At 38.9% G+C, this 12,400-nt stretch overlaps 1 protein-coding gene across 2 annotated transcripts in view; it reads left to right on the top strand.

The window, feature by feature from the left end:
- The window catches only part of GXYLT1 (glucoside xylosyltransferase 1), a 41,651-nt gene that overhangs the window by 7,712 nt on the left and 21,539 nt on the right, over positions 1-12,400 (top strand). Inside the window, exons 1-2 of one of the 2 annotated variants that reach the window (XM_041396072.1) lie at positions 190-330; positions 7,692-7,784. The exons of the other annotated variant lie outside the window; for it this stretch is intronic. Of the exons in view, the coding sequence (XP_041252006.1) occupies positions 7,732-7,784 (53 nt within the window). The 5' untranslated portion in view covers positions 190-330; positions 7,692-7,731. Of the gene's footprint in view, positions 1-189; positions 331-7,691; positions 7,785-12,400 lie in introns of those variants that run through there. 2 annotated transcript variants of the gene reach the window in all.

Raw genomic sequence — 12,400 nt, 5'->3', positions numbered from 1 at the left:
GAGCGGGGCCGCGGGCGCCCCCGGCTGCGCGGTGCCGGCCGGGCGGCGCCGAGGCCTGGCGGAGCTTTGGGGGCAGCGGGCGGTGGTGTCTCTGTGCGCTCCCTCCCGGCCTCCCGCGGGCAGGGTACTGGAGAACGGGGGTTGGGGAAGCCTTAAACAAGCGAGGAGAACTTTCAGGAGTGGCGGTGCCGGCGGCCGAGGCCGCCCCCGTGTGCGTCCCCGCGGCGCTGAGCCCGTCCCTGGCTGCTGCTTGGTGGGACAGGGCGAGTGAAGCGATGAGGGTTGCGTTTCCGTCTTCCAAAAGGATAAAATTTCACGGTGCTCCTTCAGGTCTGAAACTTAGTGACTTTAAGATTATCAAATATAACTTCAGTGAAGCAAAACTGTTTGTTATGGGATACCCTAATACAGCCGGTCTTTTCACAGAAACCAGTGAGTTCAATTCTGTAATTAACGGGGTGCATATCCGAGCATCTCACACTCTGCAGAGTTCTGTTGCCCTCTGTCAGCAGAAATTTTAGTGTGGCCAAGTGGTGATTGAGATTTTGGAATGGAAATTACTAGTTTGCCTTTAGATTATAGTTTCATAATCCTGTTCACCTGTTCCTGTTTAGGAACTCTAAAGCCAGGAAACGAGGAGTGATCAGAGATCTGTTACTGAAAATGGAGGAAAGATTAGGACCAGACCATTCTGGGCCAGTCAAGCTCTACCTCTGCTTAGATTCCACAGCAGTTTAAAGCAAAGTGAGTTTATTGGTTTGGCTGTGGTTGCTGCTTCCCAGTGCAGTACAAGCTCTGGCGCCCCCCGGTCCTTGCCCTGCTTGTGCTCCTCTGAGCATATGAGTGAGCTGATCTGGTGTGGTGACCTGATTGAAAACTACCTAGTTTTTGGCCAGCTCAGTGCTCATCATATATTGCCTCATCGTGTAATTATGAAAATGTCGATGCTGCTGTAAAGGACTTACGGAGGATGGCAGGATGACAAACTCTGACTTAATAATCTTGGAATACCATGAAACAGCATTCTGAGTTACTAGGGGTGGAGTCAGCTGAAATGTGAAACCCAGCTTTCGACTGGTGTAACTACTTAAAAGAGTTTTTTTCCCCGTGTTTTTGCATTAGTTCAAGTTAATACAGATTTTAACATGGAAAAAATGTAAGGATAATTGTGCCTCACTTCTAGTTTGTGATGAAGAACTTCTTGTGAGTGCTTGAAATCTATTAGTTCTAAATAAAAATACGATGGACAAAACCATATGTATGATAATTCTTTTACTAAAGAAAACATGCAGTTTAAATGAAGCAAACTTTTTTTGGGTGGAAGATAATAATGTAAACAAATGATTTATACTATTGAACACTGAAATGACTTTAAGCTGCATCATACTGCTAGTGAGCAAAAGAAGAACCAAGTTTATTTTAAAAGCTGTACTGTTCTAGTAGTTGTAGTAAAAGTATAGTTTTAAAATTAAATATATGAGTGGGGAAGAGCTTCAGCAAGGTGCAAGAAGCTTCTTGCTGCAGTTAGATAAGATATAAATCTGCCCCATGTTGTCAAATAGAAAAGTTTTACTGACTGACAAAGTTATTTTCTAAAGGTCTCAAGTGCCACAAAGCATTCCACTGTATACAGTTCTTTGGGGGTATATCTCCTTACAAAACCAGTGTATGTTGTCACCTGTGTGGGAGTTCTTTACCTATAAACTGCTATCAGGCTGAAGGCTCAGGATAAACATCCCCTCTTGTAAGTTCTTGAAACATGCTATTTGTGCAAAAAGTGCATGTGCAAAACTTATTTGTGAGTCAGACTCTTAGAAAAGAGAAAAGGCTTTTGTTTAAGGAAAAGCTCTGACCTGTGGCAGTTAAGAAATGTCCCACTGCATGTTCCTTTAGATGCATTTGTAAATTATTCTTGAGTGTTAAACTGTATTCCATTCACTATCGTAAGTGACACACACATCTTGCTGAATGTATTGGTGTTTTTCAGTTTTTATACGTCAGCTACTTCTCCAGTAGAGGCTGACCACTATTGCCACATATCTGTTTTATGCCCACTTCTGACTATCGGGTGATCATGTAATATCCTGCAGGGTACATAACTTTACAGAGTACATTGCATTTAGATCACCTTCTAATCCTTGAAGTTTAACATTTTGTATGCATTAATAGTAACTTTCATAAATGGGTTGCTTCAGCTGTGTTCAATGATAGCTTTAAAATACAGTTCAGCAAAGCAAATCTAACTATCATCTGAAGGCAGTGTTTTTCTGTTTTCTGTAGCCAAGAAGTGTTTTCTTTGCCTGAATAGTCTAGTTTGGTATATTCCACAAGGGCAGAAAGAGCTCGGTCATGCTCTGGGATAGGGGAGGGAGACATTGAATTTTCTGTGAGTTTTTGGAAACATGCAAACATGAAAACTTCAAGCATTGAATAAGGCTTTGGAATTGTGCACCTGGAAGAATTTAGCAATGGTGGTGACATGTTTAAGAAGAAAATAACTTAAAAGGAAGTATCATATTGAAACTAGAAACAACAAGAAACAGGTTGAAGCAGGATCCTCCAATAAACAATAATTCACAGGAATTTATTGGGTAATCAGTTTGGTAAGGAGTTGTTTGTTTCAAACACTACTCTAGCCTGAGGAACAAGAGGACTGGAGACTGAAGGCTTGTATCTTGAGACTTGGTATAAACAGCTTAAGAACACTTTAAGAAGTTAATAGCTAAACATCTTCATAAATGCCTGGGATGCAGGACTGGAAGGGATACTAAGCAAGTTTGCAGACGATGATACAAAACTGGGAGTACAATATTTTGTCAATATTGCCACTTCAGTTAGGCAGATAATGTTCATCTTTCTGTTCAGGTCCAAAAAAGTGCTATTCTAATAGCAATTTTGAGATATACAGAAGAAATCAGTCTGTTGTCAGTTCTGTGAATTTAGTGAGGTCAGTGAATTTGACCCTATTAAAATGGAACATGTTTCCCTTACACTGTAATTTAGCATTTTTGTGCTGCCAGCCATACCGTTCTTCTGTGTGTGGCACTGATGTTTGATGGTACCAGTTTCTTGCTCTCTAACTGTTCTGGCAGAGGGAGAGTTAAGTGGATTGTAGTGCATGGAAAAGGGTAGAAAGTATAGCCACAAGCTTAGCAGAGGAGAGTGGTTATAACAGGCAGCTTGGTTCTTCCCTTGGCCTGTACACAGCTGTTTTCATCAGAGCTTAACCAGCAGTTTCACCAGTTTGTTTCTCAGCTATTCTTATTTTAAGAAATTGGTCCAGAACCTGTCAAAGAACTTCAAAATATGGGGTAAACTTAAAAGGATGAAACATGTAATGATTTGAAGTTCAAACTTCATTTAAAAACTCTGCTGAATTTGACAAACATTTGACAGCAAATACTGTTTTGCATAGGAATGTTGTGAAGCAATGAAACGTTATCAAGATTTTTCCCGTTAAAAAGTTGAGGTATCAGACATCTAGCATTGCATTGACTATCTGCTATCTAATAAAGCCATTGCTTCTATGACTAAATAAAGCATTACAAATTTGTGGTATTGTTGCAAACTTTCAGAAAAGCTGTTAAGGAGAAGTATAAATTCTTAGTGCATTTTGGAATTGAATTAAGCATTTATCATCCCAGTTTTTTACTCCTGTGTGATTATGAGCAGGAAGGAAATGCATCCTTCCTGTTTTGCTGCACTTGTGGGCTGTGCTGTAGGAGAGACATGAGTGTCGGTTGGTTCATATAGTTGATAAAACTTAGGTTGTTAATGAAAGGAGTTTTGACAGGAACATAGCCATCAGGGCTGCACCCCTCACCATTTGGACATTCTGCTAAGTTTGCTGTGGAGTTACAGTAGTACAAATATGCCGCATGGATTGAAAAGTATTTCTGACAACGATGATCTCCATTAACAAAAGGAGGTTACAACTGATTGTTGAGGGATTTCTTATGGTTAAAACATGACTTGCCTGAGCACAGGGCCTCAGTCTTCATGACTGCAACTTACGCTGCTATGTATTTCGCAAACTAATTTGAAATTGTCCTTTCATTCTGAAAAGTTTTCAGGTCACAGTATAGACACTTTTTCTATATCTGCAATACTAAAATTTCTGCTACCCAGGGATGTTGAAGCTAGATTAACTGATAGAGGTAGTTAAGAAATGTCTGGTTGCTTAAGCAAGAGGTGCTTTGAATTGTCAAACAGATCACTGAGAATGCTTCTCTGTGACATCAGTGAATTTTGAAACTTCATATTTCTTCTTTTTTATATTTTTGACAGTGGTGTGTGTTAGGATTTGTCCAGCCCAGTAGTGTGATGGAGGCAACGCTGCTGCATTTCCATGTTCCTGGGTGTCCAAGCAGTAGCGAAGTAGAGCATTTATTCCAGTGGGATCATAGGCTCCTAGTGCATGCACACATGGCTGGCCACAGAGATCAGCACACAGGAAACAGCGTTTGCACAGCCACAAACAAATGTCCTGATTCTGTTCCCTTCTCTGATCAGGGTGAAAGGTTTCAATGAAAAGTACATCAGTGTATGTAAGGTGGATTCCTCCAGTAACTGGCCTTAGACACTTGGTCCATCCAGGAACAGGCTCCTGATTTTCCAGCCTGTTGCTGACCTGAGTGTGTGAATCCTTGAGGTTCGCAGACCAAACTCAGTTTCTGGTACTCACACCCTCTTGGATGTGCAGACACATGTACAGGTGAATGTGCTGGACCTTTCCAGTTACTGGCTTTATCCTGTGGCAGCTGGCCACAGGATTGCCTCATGAGAGAGAGTCTTCTGGATAGCTGGTCCTGACCACGTTAGCCACTCCTCAAATGCCAGGTGGCCAGCTCAGACTTTCTGGTGCTTCCAGTTGCCATCCCTCAGTCCCTAATCTCTTGTGGCTGTGTGAGAGAGGTTCTTTCAGTAGCTCAGACTCACTGTTCTCTGCAGTGTGGCCCAGTCTTAGGGCCTGTCTGGCTGGCTCCCCAGCCTCTTGCTGTGCTTGCAGGCTGGTCTGGTTGCGGTGGTTCCGTGCACCAGCGTGCACCCACCCACACAGTGTGCACACGCGTGTCTCCAGTCCCTGGCTCTGCAGGCTCACGGGCACCTAGCATCTGTGGCCATCTTCTCACTTGCAGCCACTCTGACCTCTGCATGTGCAGGTGGAATGGAGCCATTCCCACACCCAGGAAAACAGAAGTCTTCACATGTGACTAGAACCTCTTATCATCTGTTTTTTGCATTCTCCTTCCTCCCCAGCCCACCTTTGATCCCACAGTGAGTCCTACACCCTTTCAGGCAGTAACCCCATTAGGCATTTGGTAAACTGGCCTGGAGAGTCTCTCCTGTTACCTACGCTGTTGGATGGATCATCTGCCTGGTTCATGGGCTCTCTCTGCCCTTGTGAATTGGGGCTGTGTTAGGATACTCGTGTGCCTTGTTTAGTTTGTTTCACCTTACATGATTTTCTGCTTTCTATTTGTGGGAACTGGTCTTTAATCACATAACAATAATAGATGTGAGCAAAATATCCCTCCCTAGTAGTGAAGGTGACCATTCCTGTCTGACTACTAACCTCTCTGAGGTAACAATGACTGTACCTGTTTGTGAACAGGTACAATGCATCTCCCTAGCTGTATAAAGCAATTGTTTGTAGTCCAAGCTTTCATCAAATTTCATTTCAAGTAAAAAAATACTTTAACGAGTGGCATTTTAAATGATCTTAATGTGAATGACAAGAAGAAAATGTTGCCCAGTTATTCCAGTATCTTAATCCTTTATATGAAAAAACTTTGGGGAATATGGTAGCATGTGGTCAACTGGGGGAGATGGCTGTTGACAGGAATGTCTTGAGCTAACATTAGGTAAATGGCATACATACGTATCCTAGTAACACTTTTGTTTTAAATATGCAGCTTATGAATCAAACGCAAGGCTGATAATCTTGTGCTAAATGGAATGTTTGAAAGGCCTGATGTGTCAGAGAAGTGACACAGCCATTACTTCAGATTTGCCTCTTGCCTTGGTAGTTTGGGTAGGGTAATACTCAAGACAGTTAAGAAAATTCTTGTTGACAACTGAAAGAGGAATCTCCTGTAATAATAGCATAGTAGTCTTCCAAACCACAAAAATCTTTTGGAGAGATTTTTCTATTAATTTATCTTAAAAGTAATGAGAAACAGTTACATCAAAAAGCTAGTAGTAGAGATCGTAAAGATTGTTCTTCAGATAAGTGCAAGACCTTATGTGCCTTGGAGTTTTTATAAAACTTCAAAAGCCACGAAGAGTAATGCAAGAAAGAATCTGGCAAAGGGAGCTCATGGTTTTATGCTTCAGTAAAGAGTAGTGCAGATATCCGTGAAATAGAGTTGCAGTCTATATTTTCATTTTTTGTACCTGGGTATTTATTTGTGGAGAGCATTCTTAAGTTGTGAAATGAAATTACAATTCTACCTTTAAAAATTTTTGCAAACACATTTATCTACAGAATACAAGGATTTCCTGTGATCTACCAAAGAACTGCACCATCCCCCACAGCACTTAAATGAGGCTTTGTGAAACACTGTTTATCAGGTCGTTTTTCTCAAGTGTTACAGAAAGCAAAAATTGATAATCTTGACATTTTTTGATGCTACATTAAGCTGTTATTGTCTGGTATTTGCAAAACATTGGCCTTCACAGGTTTCAGATTTTACTACCAAGATGGTACTGATTAATTTCAAACTTGCAAAGCCAACTTTCAGTAGAGTTCTGAGCTATAGTCCTTAAATAGTGCAGATGAAAATCAGCAGCTTTTGTGTCAGTTTTCTTGCACATCTTTCATTCACAGATACTAACTTTCAAAGGAGAATAAACACTACTGGCTGTATATCACCAGGGCAGGGAGCAGAGAAGGTCACTCAAGAGAGTATCTCTTGCTTTACAATATTCTACTTACTCATTTCAGATCGTAATTCTTGATGTTGATTTTCTCACCAGAACCTTTGAAATACACACTTTTGTTTCTATTTAAAAATATTTCCTATACTGCTGTTGCATAAAATGTAATGGTGAATTAATAAATCCTGCTTTTTTTTTAGCTGTTAATGTGGCACAAGTCAATGAATAATTAGTCTTGCTTTTAGTATGTAGAAAGAAAACTCATGAAATGTGATTATTTCTGTATTGAATTAATAATTTCTTACAAAACAGTGGAATTACTTGGTGCTACTAAGTCCTGTTTTTTATTAAAAATCCAATTTGCACATTTGCACTGATTAGAGTAATGGGTGAATAGGGATTGTGTTAAATGGACAAAGTAACCTCAAAAATGAAAAGTTACAGTTGCTCCTCTGCTTTGAGTAGACAAAGGTATTGAAAAGGTTAAGTTCTTTCTAGCAATAACTGTTGCCATTCACTGGTTACTCATTACCTATGGGCTTAATTTAAGCCTAGAACATAGAAGGATCTTCAAAAATCTTAGCCCCTCTGTTTTTCTCATCCTGAAAATATAGCAAGGTGGGACAATTCTACCTTTAAAAAATTCTGATTGGCTTCTAATACCTTCTCTTTTGTATTCAAGTTGCATTACATGGCCAGTTTTCTGCCAACTAATTAATATTCAAATTATGCTCGAGCTAGGAGACTATCAATTTAAGTTTGCCATAAAATCAGTAACATTTATATAGGTTATTTTTGTCTTATTCTGTTAGGTGTAAGAATTTGTCTGTATCTTTCTGGAATTCCTATTGGATGCTGCCCTCTGATGTTTGTGGAATGAACTGCTTTTGGGAAGCTGCTTTTAGGTAGGATGTTAAATAGTACTTTATTGTTTGATTGCAGACAGATGTAGCTGATGTTTTTTGGCTCTTTAGCAAGGTGGCAAAACAAAATATCTTGATTACTTCACATGCATTTCACCTGCTTATATTGCCTTTAGCTGGGTTTTTTCACGTTACATTATGTTCTGGAATTGTAGACTCAAGTGTTACTACCAAGAGTAGATTATTTCAATTATATTGCTTTGTTAAATAGAAACTTGCTAACGTCTGTTAAAAGCTTGTCTGAGTATAGTCTGAAAAGTTAATGATAAATTATTTTCCTAAAATGATATTTGCTGCATACTAATACCTGTGATTGCAATAAAATTATCTGCTTAGTGAGTACATGTGGATTTTTTAAAATTCAAATTACATGTTTTATAGAAGTTAAGGAAGGTTCTTCATCCAAAAGCACTGAAGAGACCGTTTTGAATGTTCTTTAACTTTAGTATGTTAAAGAATAGACTGTCTCTTTAAGGCTGCATCTTTAACAATAAGTTTAAATGTTTTGACATGGTGGCTCAGATGTTTTAGGCTACACAGGTAGCTTGAAAAGAAGTAAGCTACTTGTCAGGTAGTTCTCTAACATGCATAGTTCTCTTCAGTATATAACCAAAGTTGTAAGTCAATTTTTCTTACATGTAAAATTTTGCTGATCATCCTTTGATATGGTTATCTTTTCCTGTTAGTAGGAAGCTTGAATATTTCTGGGAAAGCAAAGGAGAATAAAAAAGCTTAGCTTCACAAGACATACTAATTTTTGAAAATTATTGTGAGAAAGGCTTTAGATCCCTTATTCTTCTCTGTTTGTGTGTTGTCAGTGCTTTTTAAGCTCAACAGTTGTCAATAAATTCCTTAATGAGGTTAACTAGATTGATTTTTATTCTGTTAGTGAACTTCATCTGCAATTTGGGGCTGCTGAGTTTTTCTCATTACCATTAGTAGCAATCCATACTGTGTTAATCCATGGAGATGCACATGAGTTTGTTAGGCAGACTTAGCTATCTGAATAGACAGAAACAACTTTTTTTTTCCTTATGGGTTATGTTTTGCGAGTTCAGCTTTATGAAGTTTAGTGCAGTGGGATAAATGAAATGCTGTTGTGGTTGAGGGTGTAGGGGCTTAGCTTACGCTAGGTGGAGGGACAGGATGTGATTGTAAGCTTTGTTTAATCCTTGGACATCCGGGCCAGTCTAACACTTGTAGTGTTGAGACAGGGGCGGGTCTTGCTGTCTTCTGACCCCACTAAGCAGGAAGAAGTCCAGGAATACAAAGTAATGCACAAAAATAGCAGAAAACCTCCTTTCTGGATATTCTGTCAGGCTTGAGACAAGTGGAACCTTGGAACCAAAAATGGACAAATCCCATGCAGTTTATTTGCACGTACCTTAAGCTGTAACTTGTACTAATCGATTAAGAATTGTTGTGAAGACAATTCTGTTCAAGTATGCATTGATTATGACTTTACTGGATGAGTCCACTTTCATGGTGAAACATGATTCATGGTGAACGCCTAATGTTTGCAGAATTTCATGTTTATACATTTTGAAATTGAAAGAAAAAAAACTGCTTAAAGGGGTAAAGGGTGTGTCATGTTCAGATGAAACATTTCACATTAAGCTGGATTGTTTTATCAATATCTTAGTATTAAATCAGTCCCCAAATGTTGTGCTGACTTCAGTGCTTGTTGAATTCTTCAGTGAGATGCTCTAATTTATCTCAGAGTTAGTTAGAATGTCTCCTTTCCATTTTCCACTCAGTTTTTGAAACATTGGGAGCTTTTGGATTTGTAAGTATTTTTGTTGAAAAAAAGCTTGTAATCTCTCTGTTTCTAACTTGTAATTCCACTTAGCTTTTTTAGTTCTTAGGGGACATTACTATGGCTGTCTGACCAGGCTGATTTCAGTTGTTGGATGTTGAAGCTAAGTGGATTTTAACTTGTGTTGCCTGCTAAAGTAGAAAGTTTCACTAAGTTTTTGGGTATTTTGAGCTTCATGTGGTGTGGTTATATTGAAATGAATTCTGATAGTCCTGAAAAAAGGAATTTCTCTAAATTAGCAGGCTCATTGGAGAATGGGGCTTCTATTTTTATAGTCAATTCAAAATTACTCATATATTGTAACTTCAAACCTAATCTACTAAATGAGTTGGCTTTGAGTAGATTACATTTGGACATCATATGCAGTGGTATCATTAGTGTACTTTTACAACATAAGCTCTTGATTATGGCATGTTTTGCATGCAGTGCTGTAGTAGAACATTAAGTTAAATAAAACCTAGAATTTTCATCACTTTCAAATCCAGATAATGTCTGTAGTTACCTTGATCCTACTTTTAATAAGTGTGGGAGTGATTTAACAGCTGGATTTTAATCAGTGTAGCTTTGTTGCCTTTTTACTCTGCCCATTTGCTTTGTTTTTCTTATTTTATGTTTTTGAGACTGCTGGATTAGGCTTCTTAGTGGTTGATTTAGATCAAACAGGGCATTAAAAGGAAAAAGGATGAAATAAGTAAGCTGTCTGTATTGTACTTACATCTCTGCCATTTGATTCTCTGAGGTATACTGTAGTGTCAGCTTTGAAATAATACAGTTTGATTATGTGAAAATACTTTCCCTGCACAGTTTAATGAATATAATTAACAGTTTTTAATGATGAAAACCACTTCTGTTACACCAAATTAGATGGAACTGTATACAGGGTATTCCTGAGGTTTTGGTACCCTCTCACCTGTGCTTTCCATGTGTTATGTGAGAATAAACATTACCCTTAAACAAATAAAGGTGAGCTCTACTGCAATTCCTTGTGTCAAGTCTAAAGGACAGAGCTAAACTTTCTGTGGAGCTAGTGGATATTTTAGTGCCAATAAAATATGTGTTGGGTTTTTTTTCCCCAGGAACTGCAGCTGGGATGCCATGAGGTTCTAAAAAAGTAAAACTTGTCAAAACATACCTCTGTAGCTTACTATCAAATTACAGCTTTGTAGCTGTAATTGACCTAGAAATGCGAATTTAATATACAATGTGTCATGGTAAACATCTTTAAATATAAGGCAGTGTCTTGACAGACAGGCTCTGGAAAACCTTGTTATAGAAGATTCACTGAGGATGTCCTATGTTCTTCTCTCTCAGAGGTTATTAGAAGCAGAATTAATTAGTATAGAATGAAGGTCTACACTTGGCACAGAAATACTTCAGGGCAAGGCTTGTACCTGGCCTTTTGCTGCTGCTGAGTAGCATGTTTTAAAATACATGGTTTTTACCCACATTGTCAAAAGTGGCTTATTTTAAATGTGTTTCCTAAACTCATGGAAGTATGTGTGGGGGTTTGTCTCCAGTGTTTAGTTTATTTTTACTGTCCCTACCCCTCATGTGTAATTAGTATCCTCACAAAAATGAAATTCTCTTATTTCTTCCTGAAGACTCAAATCCTGTCATGACATCCTGCTCAGTATCTTGTACTAGGTTACAGGCACTTTCTTTCTCTTCTATTTTAATTACCAGAGGTTTTTCTTTCTCTGCAGTAGCTAGGACTCCCACATTATTGGATTTTTTTTAAAAGAAATTAGGTCTGTCCAGTTTTTTTTGTTAGTCTATCCAGCATCCTTACTAAAATACAGTTTGTATTTCACTCTATTGTTGCTTTTTCCCAGCTTTTCCACTAGGTTCTCCCACACCAAAAGATAAAGCTATCATTAATTAGAAGTGCGCATATAAAAAAAAAATTGCATTTGTGTTTTTCTGCTTCTCAACAAGTTTTTTGAAAGTATCTCCTCACTTTTGAAAAGCATCTTAACCCTCTGAGGGACTTAAGTATTTGACTTTCACTAAAGGTTCATAGCAGAGCTGTGATTCCTGATACCAGACCTGTTTAGGTTCAGACAAGTCACTGTTCTTGTAGAATAAATTTTATTTTGCTCATTGTCAACTCAGAAACTGATGTGCTAAAAAAAAAAAAGGCATTGCCAAAAGATATTGTGTCACTTGGTTATAACAGACCAGTTACCTAAATGAGCACGGTTTTCCTTTCCCTGGCTTCTGGGGAGGTAGGTGCAGTGGAAGAAAGATGGAGAGAAGGGTTACGGATGTAGGAAAAGAAGGGAGCAGTTAAAGGCAGAAAATCTGGGAAAAAATCAGTGGAAAAAGTAAAGCTGTGTAGACATAATACTGAAGAAGGCAGTGAAACAAATAATGAAAAACATAATTGGCTCTGTGGGTGGAACATGCACATTGAAGGTGAGACTGCAGAGCTCAAGCTGATAAACTCTGCTGAACAATTTACACTTCATACTGCCTCTTGCATCAGGAAGAGGAAAAACGATGGAAGATGCTGGCGGCTGAGTAAAACAGTGTTCCTGGATGAAGATGGGGACAGGACTTCTCTCTGGGAGTGGACAGAGGTGTGTGTGAAAGGGAGAGGAGCAGCACTGAGGCCCGCTTGCTAAAAGGGAGGCTGTTTTCCCCAGTGGTCTGTATGCAGGGAAGTCAAATGCAGCTTATAATCACTAAAGGGTGTATTTTCATGGAGTCTGGAGTAAGGACCACAGTCCTGAAGTCTCTTACCTTCTGCCTTAATACATTTCTGGGATCTAATATGTCTCAT

The sequence above is a fragment of the Onychostruthus taczanowskii genome, unplaced genomic scaffold, assembly GCF_017590055.1.
Source record: "Onychostruthus taczanowskii isolate IOZ18803 unplaced genomic scaffold, ASM1759005v1 scaffold125, whole genome shotgun sequence".
Classification (NCBI taxonomy): Eukaryota; Metazoa; Chordata; class Aves; order Passeriformes; family Passeridae; genus Onychostruthus; species Onychostruthus taczanowskii.
This window is presented reverse-complemented; position numbering and strand designations above follow the sequence as displayed.